Below are 15144 nucleotides of genomic sequence, written 5' to 3'. Positions count from 1 at the left end.
GGTATAACAGGTATAAAAGACGACGTTTTGTGATATTTTGGCTTCTCATTATCGCTTCATAAGTTTTACTAATCTCGTCGAAAAAGTTAAACTTATGAATTCAAATGTGTCCGCCGAACAATTCGCTCGTCGATTGCGCGCGGTAGATAATCGCCGATTGGGAGATCCTCATTCCCTCGAATGTTGACTGATCGCAAGATTTGAAATAAATATACTTCATGAAAATGAATGTACATAAATGATCTGGATGTACTAAAATTGCGTCATTGAATAGATTGAAAGATCATTCTGCCGTGCTGAATTTCATATTATATTCTCAATGGAGTTAAACTTGTCGGCGATGATTTCGATTCAAAAAAGCCGGCTTACGCAACAGTGGCAACGCGTCATTGGAGTAGTGAATATGACTTCGGTGGTGTTAGCTGGCATGACGTAACGGAGAGGCTCCATATAATTTCCGTAATGACGCATGCGTATTTTGTGAAAACTGCAAATAAGAATTAGTTCAACGGAATACGAGCGAGTGGAAGTGAGAGAGCGCGGGTTTGCTAAAAATTTATTAAAAGTGTTGAATAATCTGTCACATCTTAGTCGGGACGACAATATAACCGCGAGGCGAGGCAATAAAAATGGCTAAGCCCGAGCAGATATTAATCATCGAGCCACAGGGCGAACTCCGGTTCAGGGGTACGCGACTTCAAAATTCCATAATCGCTTCGATATCTTACCATGTTCTTCTTACATCCCACATACCACGCATGCATACTCAAAACCTCGAATCTTTCGGAAAGCAGGCAGACCTATAAAACACGTACAGACGCGGTCCTCGTTTGTCTGTCATGGTGTGAATACCTTCCTCAAATAGTACTGATAGCTAGATCTTGAAAATAGATTAATAAGAATAGAGTTAGATCCGTCATTGGTCTCTGTATTTTCTCATCCCTCAAAGCAATGAATGACGATTTTACTTTACAACACTTTGATTCCAATGTTTGTTCCTAACCCATCTTATCCCTACGCCATACTACAGCTGCTGTCAGAGCTATTTCTAAGTTTATATGAGCTCTACTCCTTCCCATGGCTACCTACCGTCATTACCACCAAACATCGGCTATCTAATCTCGGGCATCGTTTCGTACATATCTTGGTGTGTTTTCTATCGTGACACTTAGCCTTTGGCTTAGTATATTTCGATGGTTCCAAGTAGCACCTGTTATACTTGATTACCATGCTATTTCCATCTTCAGTGGGAGTGGCCCGCACATTTAAAGATTACTGTCATCTCTTTGGCCCAACAAATCTATTTACCCAAAGGACTCCTATATTCAGATATACTCAGGCAAAATTGCCAAATAATATAGAAATTCAAAAAAATCTTGCACCGGTGTCATTCTGATTTCTGTCAAAGCAAGAACAGCGATACCTTCTTTAGACAACAAATCTCATCAATCATACAAAGAATCCCTCTTCTTTTTTGTGGAATTAGTGACCAGCAAACTGATATGTGTTTGTTCTTTCCAATATAAATCCAATACCATTTGTTTTGCTACCTCAGGTTGATCGTATGCTATCTCATGAGTAAAAATAAATCGATTGTCATGGAAATAAGCAAGTGCCTTGAGTAAGAATACAAAAAAAGTTGTGAGCAAAAAATTGATGTTTCATCATTTGTTGCAGGACCTTTTACAGCTCCAGTGACTACATATATGAAACTGACTAACCCGTCAGAGCACAAAGTGTATTTTAAAATAAAAACAACTGCCCCCAAGAAGTATTGCGTTCGGCCAAATTCCGGGTCCATCAAGCCTAAGAGTGGTACTGAAATAGCAGGTAAACAGGGCTCTGGTATTCCAGATGAATATTGTCCAAGATACTTATCCCATAATGTTGCATGAGCTATTCGTACTGAGATAGTATATGACTAATTGTTTTGCTACAGTGTGCTTACAACCATTTGACTTTGTTCCTGGGGAGAAAAATAAACATAAGTTTATGGTCCAAACTCTGATAGCTCCGAAACTTGATACTGAAGATGGAATCAATGATTCGTTGGTATGTTAAACAAATTAGAATTATATCATCATTCAGGTTTCTCTAATTTTCCTCATTTTTTTCAGTGGAAGGACATCAACCCTGATCAGTTGATGGATTTCAAGTTGAAGTGTGTGTTTGAAAATCCAGTAAGCAGTACCACAGCTCCTAGCAGCGATGGTATTGATGACGACAAAAATAAGGGCATTGGAGATTCTGTGAAATTGTCTCCCAAGGTACGTTGCAACTCTAGACTCGAAATTTCCGTTACTAGTGGTTTCTTATTCATATTTCCAAATATGTTACAGCCACTCGGAAAAATGGAGGAAGAACTGATGAAAGCGGCTGCGGAAGTAAAGCAACTTAGGGAGGAAGAGAGCATTCTTAGGCAGGAAAACCTTCAGCTCAAGGTAATATCCGTTATTTCTATTTGACTGATCACATATTAGTGTTCTTACTAGTATTTCTTGAAACGACAAATGTAAATACTAGGAATGAAAATTTGATTCAACGATCATGAACTCTGTAAGCTTATTTTGGAATTCTTTGCAACAGGAAGAGCTTATGAGAGCGCGGCATGCTGCATCGGGCACAGCAACAATTACCAGTGGAAATATGGCTGCACTTGCGGGTTTGACATCAAACAGCGGTGACAAGTTAAATCCAACTAAAATTCCTACCAGTGTACTAATCGCCATTGCCATGGTAGTAGTTGGATACTTGTTGGGGAAGTTAATCTGAGCACCCCTATCTTGCCGACAATCCCAGCCCCCCTACCCACCAACCTTCCTCCCATCCACCGGTTTTCTTAGCCAGACCTCCCCGCCGTTCACCACCATTAGCATGAAGTGCAATCGTATCAAGTCGTCCCGTTGATCAACTCTTCATGGCAAATTAAAATGCTGAAATTCACTTGTATGGTGGTCTACCTTTATCAAGTCGTCCCGTAGGGCATTGTGCTTATTTTACGACATAAATTAAATAATATTTTTCTTTTATATTTTTATTCACCTGGCTGCTCATTATCGGCATAATACTGCTACTACTGCTGATGCTTTTGATCGAGTGTAATGATAGGAGTAAATTCACTAACGGTACAGGTTTGTCTGGAAATTGAGATAAAGGAATAAACAAAACGTTCGACACTAGCGCCGTTGTAAAAGGGTTTTTTTTTTTTTTTATTATGGAAAATCTGACTCCATGTCTTTGAAACCATGTCACCACTACATTTGTAAATTATGAATTATTGATAAATGTTATATGAATGTTATATTGCAATCAGACCACATAATATATATTATCATACATAATAAACGTTGTTGTACATATACATCAATATTAAAAGTTATATCAACCAATATCAGGGTGGGGGGTGGCTGAAAAAGTAGTGGTGCGGAACGTGGCAATTGGGTCCCCGACTGGATTATGTACAAATAATCCCCGATGGCTCATCGTGCATACGTTGGCGCATTCAATTTATTGACGCTTCAGTGTACTTTTTATTTATTTATGTTTGTCTAATGAAAAAAAGGAAAATTTAAATCAAAATAAAGATATCCCAGATGTCAAAACCTCACGAGTATGTTATTGTTCGAATCCTTGCCGCCCTCACTCATACTCGGTTACCGGTGGTGAGCATGGTACGCAGAGACATGGTGTCAACAGAATCTAACTCGTATGAAAATAGTCTGAATAAAACAAATAAATTGAGTAAAAGAAAATTTAAAGGGCAGTGGTAAGATAATTTCTTCTATGCATAAATTTCGGTTTATGCACCGACACATAACGGAACCTCTGAGCTTCCGAGCTGTCGAGATCTCGTACATCACGATTCTATTGGTGGTCATTTATATTCATATTAGGAGGAAAATAAAAGGAATGAATCCTTGTTCACGTGACGATGAATCGGACTCATGAATAACATATTAGTAATACTATTACACGAAAATTTTGTTACAAGGACATATAATAATCATGAATTCAAGGCGCAGATTGTAATGTAATATTATTTGTATAAAAATATCACAATGAGAATATTTCAAAAATATAATACTGACTTTGTGTACATCAATGAAACTATTATATCTTCCCGTAATTAAATCTACGATTCGATAATTAATGATCGGCAAAAACGAAGATGAAATCAATAAATAAACTAAGACTTTTCAGCCGAAGGATTACGTATAGGATTTGAAACTGATAAATTAACTATAGAGTTCGGAAGGTTTTAATAAACGGTATAACTCAAATGGGTGCTAGGTCCTGGGTAAATTCTCAGCGATATCACGGAATAAAAATGTCTAGTTTTATTCTATGACGATATGTTCTTTAGCTATAACTAGGGCATGATAGATATAATTATTAATTAAATTAACGTAAAAAGTAAGATAACAACGTTGATTATAGAATTATACCTACCGACGGGTCAACTTCTTTGGATACGTGCAGGGATGATGACGTTACATCAATATGTTGGCTCATTCTTCGTGTAATATTGAAAAAATCTTGAAGGAATATTGGAATATGCATACATAGGTTGAAGCGCGGTGTTGTACTACCTACTACATACATAAGGTCGCGTTTATTTTTTACGTTTTAATATTTTTTAATATTAGAACTTTAGCTAATCGTATCATCTTTCGTATTACCGGTGAATAAATTTATCGATGATAAAACCAGAATACTTTTATCGTCGTAATTCCGACAACGATGCACGAGATATTCTGCAACATATTTACAGGGGTAGTTTTTCACAAACCAGGGGGAAAGGATAACTGAAGATTCATAACAACCTACTTTCGAATTGAAGGAGATTCGAATTTAACTTAGATCGGTTGAACATCGTGATTATTATACGATTTCTAATTAATTTTTCGATCAGCGTGAAATATTCATAATAATTATAGCTGGATAAAAGAAAAGAAATTTAACACACGACGAATAACATACAAATATATTTCACGACCTATTTCAGTAATAATAAAATTCTATCTATTCCCGTAAAGAAATGCAGTGTAAAATAGATGTATAATTCAATTTCAGATCGATATCCCATTTAAGCTGTAATAATTGTTAAGCAATGAAGGAACAATTATTCACGCTACTCACTATATACTATATAAAATCGTGAATACATACATTATTGAATTTATATTATACATACCATCTATATATAGTTGTTAATTAGCGCAGGCTCGTATTATATGTTCGATATAATATAAATCCATAAATATGTTTCAATTTTTAATTCAGCTCTCAATTTTTCATTGTAATTAAACTTATAATCATTGATTAGTACTATCGTATTTTAAACTGTTGTATAATACGTACCTATAATGAATAATGCCATAACGTAATATTTAAGGTAAAAATTAATAAATGTCTAACGGTGATAATTATCAAAATTTTTCACTTGCCCGAGTTCTTTATAATTATCATACGCTTACAGGGTCTGAAAACCTTAAGTTCCGTTCTACCAGGGAATAAATATCTCATCGTACAGTCAACCCTTTCATGTACATAGATGTGTATAGCAGTATACCATATAGTGCACGCGAATTCGGGGCGTTCTCTGAACTTTCAACTGTATAGGTATAACGTGCGTGCACTACCGATTATATAAAAATTAACGAAGCTGCGGGTAGACGATTTTTTGACCTGGAAAAATCATCGGTGCAGCTTGATTTTCCCCCTAACGAAAATCGAAGAAAGCTCGTATTGTATTTATAATTAAGGGTGGGGATTCGGGAATGAAAGGGAAAAAACGGTGAAATTAAAAAATTTGGAAAATATTTCTCTGTACATTGAGCGTATTTTCGATATCCATAGGATCGAAAAAAATGAAAACAGTAAAAAAATGAAAATAAAAAAAAATTTATCAAACAAAAGGAACGTTTTCTAATCTATCCGGATGCACGTATATCATGCAATTGATGTTGCGTGTACGGAGTATGTGGAAAAAAACTTTTTTTTTTGCAAATTCGAACTCGTTTTTTATACGGCAAACCGGCCAGGAAGATCAACTCTTTGAGAACTGTTTACCGTGTACTGAATTATTAGAACCCTGTCGAGTTTTATATGGTATGTATCGTGACAAAATGCGAACGGCGCGGTATCCGGTTTTTAGTCAGTGCTGCAGCTTGATATTATAGACAGAGAGTCTCGCGAATAGCGATGTGGGAGGCGGCGCGAGGGCAGTAGTATGTGGATGCAGAACAGGGCGGCGATGGCGGTAGTAGCTGGCTATTGATTTCAAGGGCTTCCTTGGCCCCCGCCTTGCCGTTAGGAACTCGTCGTCGGCTTCAGGTCACCCTGAAGGGCTTGCGGTGCCCCCGTCAGGCGCCTCGCCCCAACAGTTCGCTCAATTTTTCGCTAGAAAAGCCGAAAAAAAAAAAAAAAAAATCTCATCCGCACCTCTTTTCCCTCTCCGTTTTTTTTTTCCTATTTTCTAACTCCGCGGAAAAAGTCCAACCCCTTCTTCGTGAATTGATTATTTATACTACGTGTCCATGTCGAATAAACACCCTAGTCATTCGATGTGTACAAATATACACAAACGAATCTCGGTTCGAGGATTATCCAGAGAATTTTCGAACACCCCGTGAGCTGAACGAGAATTTAGAAAATCATGAGTTTCACCTTTGTCTCTCGGTCTCATTGAGAGGAGATTTTTAAGCCCGCTGTAATATTCATCGTCTTTTTCAATCCCCTTGTAGGTGAAATTCGTCATACGTAGTATGCCTCTATGTGTATACCTATCGGTGAAAGATTCATTGTGGATTACGTTCTTCTCGGAGGTTCTAATAATTCCGTACAAGAGTATCAATTCGTTTGATCGGATTTAGGTCGTCCGATGAGCCAGAAAAGTTGACGACCTACCTCCTCCCTCTTTTTTCCCCGATACCGAGTAGCGGATACCATGCGTTTTGGTTCCGGCAATCGCTGCAAGATATTATAGACCGTAGGCAGCTAGGAAACGGTACTACGGGGGGAAAGAAGAGAAGGGTGAATTCCGGCCGTCTGCAGGGAACCCCTAACAACCCCTAGCTACGGCACTGCGCGAATTGGGCCGAGCACCACCGGATCAAGGGAGGACGACCGTGGCTAGCGATACGTCGAGCTGGATGCCCGCGTTGGGGCGTCTCCTTCTGCCGTCACCGGCGTCGATCTGTCGACAAGAGACACACACTCCGTCTGCGGAAAATACATTTTTATATCAGTATTATAACTTTGATATTCGGATAGAGTAGCTAAGAAAATGTTACCCTCCGCAGTGATACTAGAGTTGACATTGGACGAAGTGAAATAGTGAGCGGCATTCGAGAAACGGACAAAATAAGAAAAAAAAATAAATAGACGAATAAATGAATAAATAAATATAATTCGATATTTATATATATACATATAAATATAAAGATAAAGCGCATAGAAAAAAATTAAAAATAGAATAGTCAAAGTAAATAAATATTACGTGACAATTATATTTTGTACCATGGTGCCCCCGGAACTCGAGGCTTCAGGCCTCAGCCCGTGACCATCAGCCCCTTAAAGATCTGGGTGAGTCGAGTGTCGGAGTTCAATTTAAATTGATATTCCTTTCCCTCTTCACTCGAGAAAAGTTCGTAACGCTGTAGCGAAACCCGGGGAGTATATTTATATTTCTTTCTTCGTCATTTTCATCTGGACGTTGATCGCCGAGTGAAATTCTAAGGGACCTTTTCATCCGATTGCGCGATAACTCGGTACCAGCGGAGGATATTTCACCGCGTTCCCGCAAGAAATTTATCCTTTTTGACGTATCCGGATCGGATCTACGTGAAAACTCCTTTCGTTTTATCAGACACGACAGTTTTAGTGTCTCGCGAATCATCGTCGTTGCCAGGTGAACCGCGCCACCCGGCCGGAGCTCGTCTTCGGTTACCTACTTTTCAAAGAGTGAAAGATACGTCGTTTCTTTCTCGCGCGTAGATTTTCTCGAAAATCTACAAACGCCCGGTACTCGTCCGTACGTAAATATGCATATCAATTCACGACTACAGTCATCGGGGTTGGAAAAGTCGCGCGTTACGCGATAATTCGTCGAGAAGAAAAAAAAAAATAGGCGATACGTGTCACAATACATATATCTATAATACATACGTGTATACGTGTACACGTATAAGTATACTTGTACGTATTATCGAGTGTGAGACGATCGAGGCTCGAGGGCTGCGCTAAGAGACCGCATCAGTTATTGGATTTCTTCCCAAGAGTTCTCGAGAGCGGCTAGAAGTACCAACCGTTATTGATAAATATTTTAGTAGATTAAAACAACGGGCCCTTCTTCCCCCTCGTTTACCCCCCGCCCCCGCCCCTCCCGTGACGCCCGCACCCCCGGTAAATTCATCCCTTGGACTAGAAAACGACCGCGAGATCTCCACGATTTCTCGAAGGATATGATTTGAACGGCGCGTATCAGGATATCGAATGATAAAACGAAGGACGTTACTTTACACCTGCGGATACATGTCTACCATTTTCAATCGACTTTTAACATCGGCGATAACGTCATCACATTTTGTGTGTAAATCAATTGTGGTAGTTATAATTTACAAACCCGAATTAAGACAAATAATTGAAGTAAAGCTTCGCAGCGGTTGATATGTCGAGGGTGCGGCTGAAGGGAGAATCTCGCGGTTTCGTACGTACTGGAGTATGACGAATGTTTTTGGTGTAATGAAAAAAGGGAATGAGACGATGTTTCGCCAGACGATGAAATAAAACCAACAAATAGAATAGAAAAAAAAATACCGAGCACAAAGGAAGCAACCGTACATTTTAAACGAGTCTATGTAGACGTGTAAGAAAATTTTGCTTCGCACCTTTGGAGTTCGCCAGGTACTATAGGAGAACGAGGTTGCGTGCCACCGGCTTATTGATCAAGGCCAAACGTCTCGAGATTTTGCCGCTACTCTGTACGGTGTTATACCTCCGATACATTTAACTACCTATGCGTACGGGTACGCTATTTTACACCGTTCTTTTTATTTCGTTCGTAAAATTTTTCTTTTTCCAATCTCTCGGCTCGGTCCGTTAACGATTTTTTTATTTATTACGGAAAATAGCAGTCTGAAAATTTTCACAAGAAACGGGTACGTTAGTTGAGATATCTTACGTGTGAGAAGGCATATGATACGGAGCGTTAATCACGCAAGCTTTGCTCAGACTTCCAGCGCCTATAATCGAATACTTCTTCACGTATGTTACACATATACATCCGTTTTTGCGCCTGCAACAAATGGCCGGGCGATCTAGATTTTTTCTCTTCTTTTTTTCTCGCTTTTCGACATTACGGAAGCTCGTCACTGCAAAAAAAACCGTCTTGAACGAAAAATTTTCGTTCAAGATGTTCACATTTCTACTTGAGAGAATGAAAACGGGATTGTTCATAATTCGTTCGTTCAAAGTAGAAAATAAAATCGATCACCTGCGTGCGATTTATAGACGGATTAGCGAAGTTCAGGAGATCAAAATACCCGCGCGAGAAAATTTTCGAACCAAGTCCGGGTACCTTTGAGGAAAATTTTTAAAAGTCGATTCTCGTGAGGCACCTATTCCCGAATTTCTTTATCGCGAAACCTTTTCGTACGTTCGTCAGTTTTTATCCAAAATTTTGGTGACCCTCTTCTGTTCTTTTCTGTCTTTATAAATATTTTGAAAAAGTATCACCGTTCGTTTTCAGAGCGCCGCACGATACGGCGCCGAGAACACTGCGGGAATCTATATTTTAATTCTGTCAACATAAATGATAACCCCAGCATATTAGCGCCTCGTACAATATATTGGACATAAGCCGAAACAGCGTGAGGTAGAAATTTTCGAGTATTTCAGCCTCGAAATTCAAATTATTATGAAACTAATAATGAAAATTAACGATCGATGTGATAACCTAACCGTCTAATCGAGATGAATATCTTTTCTATCGTCAAAGTAACAAATCAACGTTAATTACATGCATAATTATACTTATCAGAATTCATGACTTCCCACTGACAACGATGTCGACACTGCAGGAGATGTAGAAGGTCCCGCCGTTAACGAGTAAAGAGATACCGATTTGTTTCAGAGCTGAGAATTTTTTGCTTTTCTCTTCTACTTTTTTTTTCCGAAAATCCTTTCTTCTACTGGATTTGCGTGACACATCTGTCGGTTTTTACTCGCGTGGTATACGTATAACTATAACTGGCATTCAATTTACAGTGCAATTATATATACGGAATGAAAAAAATACACACGCATATCAGTTTGTAACGGTCACTGCAGTATTGTCGACGCAAAGATTATAGGTGTGCGTTACGTAAGTGCGCTTAAACTGTGCTGAAAATAGAAATCAGGCACTGAAACCGCAGCGGTGTATAAAACGACCGGTAAAACATTGATGATGAATTTGGCGCTATACCCGCATTATATTCGCTATTTATACGCCTATACGTTATGTTCAGTTTCATTGCAGATCGTTAAAAACAGCGTGCGTCCGAACCCCGTAGAGAAATTAATGGTTTATAAATGTACGTATAGGTATACATGTACACATGTACCCACACACACACGCACAACCGCTCCCGTACATTTCAGGATGGTTCTTTTTTTTTTGTTAAGATTTTTTTTTTTTTTTCCCTCCATTCAGAGCCGCAGATTCATCACAAGTGATAATGCGTTATTATTTCGCAATCGATCGCTACGGAGACTTTAACGCTTGCGCCCTGTTTTTAGATCTGTATTAAACGTCATCGTCGGACGATCGGATTTACAGAAAATTGTCAACTCTTTGACGGAAGGTCGTTTGATATATCGTTTTTGCAAACATACTCGATGATATTGCACGTCAGATTTGAGGATTCGTAGATAATTCGATGCGGCGGGACGAGTTGCAATCCCGTTTGCCCGCACGATTCCGATTAACGCGAACTCGAAAGATCAATATAATTAGAATCTGTCGATCTCTATTGTCGGTTACGCGTGTGCACAATAATGTAATTTATATGTACAGTGAATGTGTAATGCGATTGTTTGCTAATTACCCTATATGCCCGTTCACAATTCGATCTGGGGGAATTTGAACGTTCATTATATATATATATATATATATGTATGGGCCATTCCACGTGAACCGGATCAGTCACCTCTCAGATATTTTTTTAATTTGGCATGTCGATTGTCCATGAGGAGTTAGATTTTTGTGCCGAAGGATTTTTGAATTAGTGCAAATTTCGATTTATTATGAACAATCGAAAAATTGAGAGGCGGTTTCTTTAAAAAATCATAACTTCGTCAAAAATGATGTGAGATTTAATTTTTTTTTTTAAATTTACGCGGATGAGGCTATAGATTTATGAAAAAAATAAATCGTGCCGAAAAAGTTTATTTATCATTTGTTTATTTGACAATGAATTTTTAAATGATTTTTAAAACACTGATGGATAGCACCAAAAAATTTAAAAAAAATGCTGACATATACTTTGAACTATACTACAGCCTGTGAATTAATTTCAGAGATGCGTTCGGCTTTGTTTTCGAGTAAAAAATCATCGAAGTTGGCGGCGCGCATAAATTCGAGCTCGTCGACGCCTATGCGCGTGATGACGCGCGTCGAGCGACAGAGACCCTATCTACTCTCTACGGACGCTACTTGGTGTACGCTCGACCGCGGTATTCACGAGTCGTTTTCGCGATGATAGACACCGTTAAAAAATCTGGAAAAAATTCCATAGCTTCCCCATAACACGGCAAAGCCATAGAGTAAGTTTCAGAGATGTGTTATTTCTCGTTTTCGAGATATAGGGACGCATATGGCACTCCGCGCTTGCTACTTGGACATATTAAGCCACAATAATATCTCAAAAACGAGAAATAACACATCTCTGGAAATTACTCTATGGCTTTGCCGTGTTATGGGGAAGCTATGGAATTTTTTTCAGATTTTTAAACGGTGTCGATCATCGCGAAAATGACTCGTGAATTCCGCCGCCGAGTGTCTACCAAGTAGCGAGCATGGAAAGTCCCAATGCGTCCGGATATCTCGAAAACGAGAAATAACACATCTCTGGAATTTACTCTATGGCTTTGCCGTGTTATGGGGAAGCTATGGAATTTTTTTCAGATTTTTAAACGGTGTCGATCATCGCGAAAATGACTCGTGAATTCCGCCGCCGAGTGTCTACCAAGTAGCGAGCATGGAAAGTCCCAATGCGTCCGGATATCTCGAAAACGAGAAATAACACATCTCTGGAAATTACTCTATGGCTTTGCCGTATTATGGGGAAGCTATGGAATTTTTTTCAGATTTTTTAACGGTGTCTATCATCGCGAAAACGACTCGTGAATACCGCGGTCGAGCGTACACCAAGTAGCGTCCGTAGAGAGTAGATAGGGTCTCTGTCGCTCGACGCGCGTCATCACGCGCATAGGCGTCGACGAGCTCGAATTTATGCGCGCCGCCAACTTCGATGATTTTTTACTCGAAAACAAAGCCGAACGCATCTCTGAAATTAATTCACAGGCTGTAGTATAGTTCAAAGTATATGTCAGCATTTTTTTTAAATTTTTTGGTGCTATCCATCAGTGTTTTAAAAATCATTTAAAAATTCATTGTCAAATAAACAAATGATAAATAAACTTTTTCGGCACGATTTATTTTTTTCATAAATCTATAGCCTCATCCGCGTAAATTTAAAAAAAAAAATTAAATCTCACATCATTTTTGACGAAGTTATGATTTTTTAAAGAAACCGCCTCTCAATTTTTCGATTGTTCATAATAAATCGAAATTTGCACTAATTCAAAAATCCTTCGGCACAAAAATCTAACTCCCCATGGACAATCGACATGCTAAATTAAAAAAATATCTGAGAGGTGACTGATCCGGTTCACGTGGAATGGCCCGTATACAACACCAACCGCACGATAACTCCCCCCCTCATCCGTCCAAAAGTAAAATTCGAATGCTTGTTGAATTTACGTATGTCGCAATGAACGTATTGTCCCATCTGATGTATAGCGAACTAGTGAAACTAGATGAGAATTGTACCTACCTAGTATACAATTTTCCCAGATCACTTGGAATATCGTCTCTATCGAGCAACCGGAGGACAGGCGTTGCGGACGTGAAATTCCCTCATATTTTTCGCAGCAAAAATCACGCGTGCGTATTCAGTTGTTTTTTTTTTTTTTCTTCTCTCCCGCACTGTCGATAAAAATTAATCATCGTGCCACCGAAAACGACTGTGGCCACACGACAGATGTGGTCTACATACACACACACACACGCACACGCACACGTATAAATTCATGTGCATATCTCTGGAACGGAATCCGTATATAACGATACCGCGGTTTAACGAGGCCGCATTTCAGCTGATAAGGCGTGACCGCGGCAAGGCTTGCGGAAAAACAACCCCCTACGTAAAAGCCACTTCCGATTTTAAAGTCCGAACCCAGAGGCGGGACGAAAGATAAAACGAATTATCTTTCGTCGTCGTCGGTATACGTTGGGACGCGGCCAAATTGCTTTTGGATACGTGGATGGCTTATGGTCTGTTTTTTTGTTTTTTTTGTTTTTTTTTTTTTTTCATTTCTCTCTTCCGAATTTTTTCCTCTTCATTTCACTGAGGAGTTCTTGTAACTCGGCTGCGCGGTTGGGTGTGCATACCTAGATTGCGGTGAGATTCTATTTTTGTAAATTTATTTCTTCCGACAGCTACGACGATGACGATTTTCGGAACGGGTAGTCTCAACTGAAAAGCGAGGAAAATAGGTGTCTACCATCCGGAGTCACACGCTCCATGTTCACTCCACCATCGGTGTCAAGAGAAAAACGAGAGCGGGACGGCGCGTCGATACCGTCGGCGTCGGAAAAAGACGTTTTTTTGCTACCGGAACGTTCCACCATATAACCGGGCTAATCACCATCGCTGAGCACGATGGCTTTGCCCAAACTTGAGGTGAGGTTAATCAGTTCTTGTACTTTGAAACGCGGAATCTAAGAGTCTTCTTCGTATTTCCGATTTCATTGAAAATTAAAAAAAAAACAAAAACAAAAAAACAAAGAAAGAAAGGAAATGTTTCAACACCCGCAGCTCTTATTTACCGCCCGGATTGTGCAACGATCATCGAGCTTGGCAGTATTTTCCGAGCTTTGTTTCTTGGCTTTTCATATTTTTGATTTTCTTTTTCCTATACGTTACACTTGGCAGCGTACAATCGCATGAGCTTATTACGAATGACATTAATCGATGCTTTTTATCGCAGCTTTTTTCACGATTCACGTATATACCTAGAGCTTTTCATACGTCAGATTACACATGTATAATTTATGTTTGCTTAGCTTAAATTTTCCGCAGCGAAATTATTTTTCTTTTCTTTTCTCTCTTCTTATCTTCGATAACGTCAGTTCGAATAAGTAGAATTCACGTTTGACTATTGATAGAAAAAGAAATTCACACATACCTATGATTCTGATCTAAGGATGACATGGAAATTCCAATACGCTGCGTTGTATAAATTTAATAAGTTCAATATTGGGGTGGGTTGAAAAAAAATTTTTTTTTTTTATTTTCTTAGCATGGAGGCAGAATTTGTACCTTATAAAAAAAAAAATGTTTCAAATGTGGAAAAAATTTTTTACTTGATATTTTGAAAAAGCTCACTAGTTTTTTTTAATAAAGTGGGGTACTTTCAGCAAAAAAATTTTTTTTTTTGTCAAAAATCATAGAAAATATCTAATTGTTGATTGTGATTGTTTTTTACTCGTTCACTGTTCAAAATTTTTTTCCTATTATTTTTGTAATTGAAGTATAAAATCAAAAAATGATATGCTCTTTTTTTTTTACTTAAAATTGAAGTTGAGTCGGGGAGCCCGAGCTTTGCTGGAGTCAGGTAGCCAGCAGCGTAGCGCTTTGTTGTGAGACGTCACCTTCGGGGCTGAGCAGAGGTGACGCCCCACAACAAACCGCGCGCCCGTGGCTACCTGACTCCAGCTAAGCTTGGGCTCCCTTGTTGACCAAGAAATTCGAACATTTCGACCCATGCATGGATTGCGACGAATCAAAGTGGGTCTACGACTAAAACCAATCGATA

General features: G+C 38.9%; 2 protein-coding genes and 1 long non-coding RNA gene across 12 annotated transcripts in view; 2 read left to right on the top strand and 1 right to left on the bottom strand.

Moving 5' to 3' along the window:
* Positions 1–471: 471 nt before the first annotated feature.
* On the top strand, positions 472–4096 carry LOC105685816 (vesicle-associated membrane protein/synaptobrevin-binding protein-like). The gene is made up of 6 exons (XM_012400246.3): positions 472–687; positions 1678–1830; positions 1940–2052; positions 2118–2267; positions 2340–2441; positions 2587–4096. The coding sequence occupies exons 1-6, from the start codon at positions 630–632 to the stop codon at positions 2770–2772; spliced, it is 762 nt and encodes a 253-aa protein (XP_012255669.2). The 5' UTR covers positions 472–629; the 3' UTR covers positions 2773–4096.
* A 266-nt stretch (positions 4097–4362) lies between these two features.
* On the bottom strand, positions 4363–14561 carry LOC125500002. Its single transcript, XR_007277161.1, has 2 exons — positions 14515–14561; positions 4363–7224 (listed from the first exon to the last, which is right to left on the bottom strand). It is a non-coding gene; the product is annotated as an uncharacterized LOC125500002 (long non-coding RNA).
* The window catches only part of LOC105685801 (glucose transporter type 1), a 30433-nt gene continuing 22430 nt past the window's right edge, over positions 7142–15144 (top strand). For 6 of the 10 annotated variants that reach the window (XM_048650931.1, XM_012400222.3, XM_012400219.3 and 3 more), the window contains exons 1-2: positions 7144–7587; positions 13766–14009. Coding sequence is in view for 1 of the 10 variants with exons in the window: in XM_048650936.1 (XP_048506893.1) it covers positions 13989–14009 (21 nt within the window). In the remaining 9 variants the exon portion in view is untranslated. Of the gene's footprint in view, positions 7588–13765; positions 14010–15144 lie in introns of all 10 variants that reach the window. The other 4 variants (XM_048650936.1, XM_012400221.3, XM_012400223.3 and 1 more) reach the window with 2 other exon arrangements.

Source organism: Athalia rosae, chromosome 2, assembly GCF_917208135.1.
Source record: "Athalia rosae chromosome 2, iyAthRosa1.1, whole genome shotgun sequence".
Classification (NCBI taxonomy): Eukaryota; Metazoa; Arthropoda; class Insecta; order Hymenoptera; family Athaliidae; genus Athalia; species Athalia rosae.
The sequence above is the reverse complement of the archived record's forward strand: the minus strand, read 5'-3'. Positions and strand labels throughout refer to the sequence as shown.

Bases quoted from the DNA above. Each gene is read 5' to 3' on its own strand.
- LOC105685816 (XM_012400246.3), top strand. From the start codon at position 630: ATGGCTAAGCCCGAGCAGATATTAATCATCGAGCCACAGGGCGAACTC. The intron at 1,831-1,939 runs GTAAACAGGGCT...GTTTTGCTACAG, and splicing joins GAGTGGTACTGAAATAGCAG to TGTGCTTACAACCATTTGAC. The intron at 2,442-2,586 runs GTAATATCCGTT...TCTTTGCAACAG, and splicing joins AGGAAAACCTTCAGCTCAAG to GAAGAGCTTATGAGAGCGCG.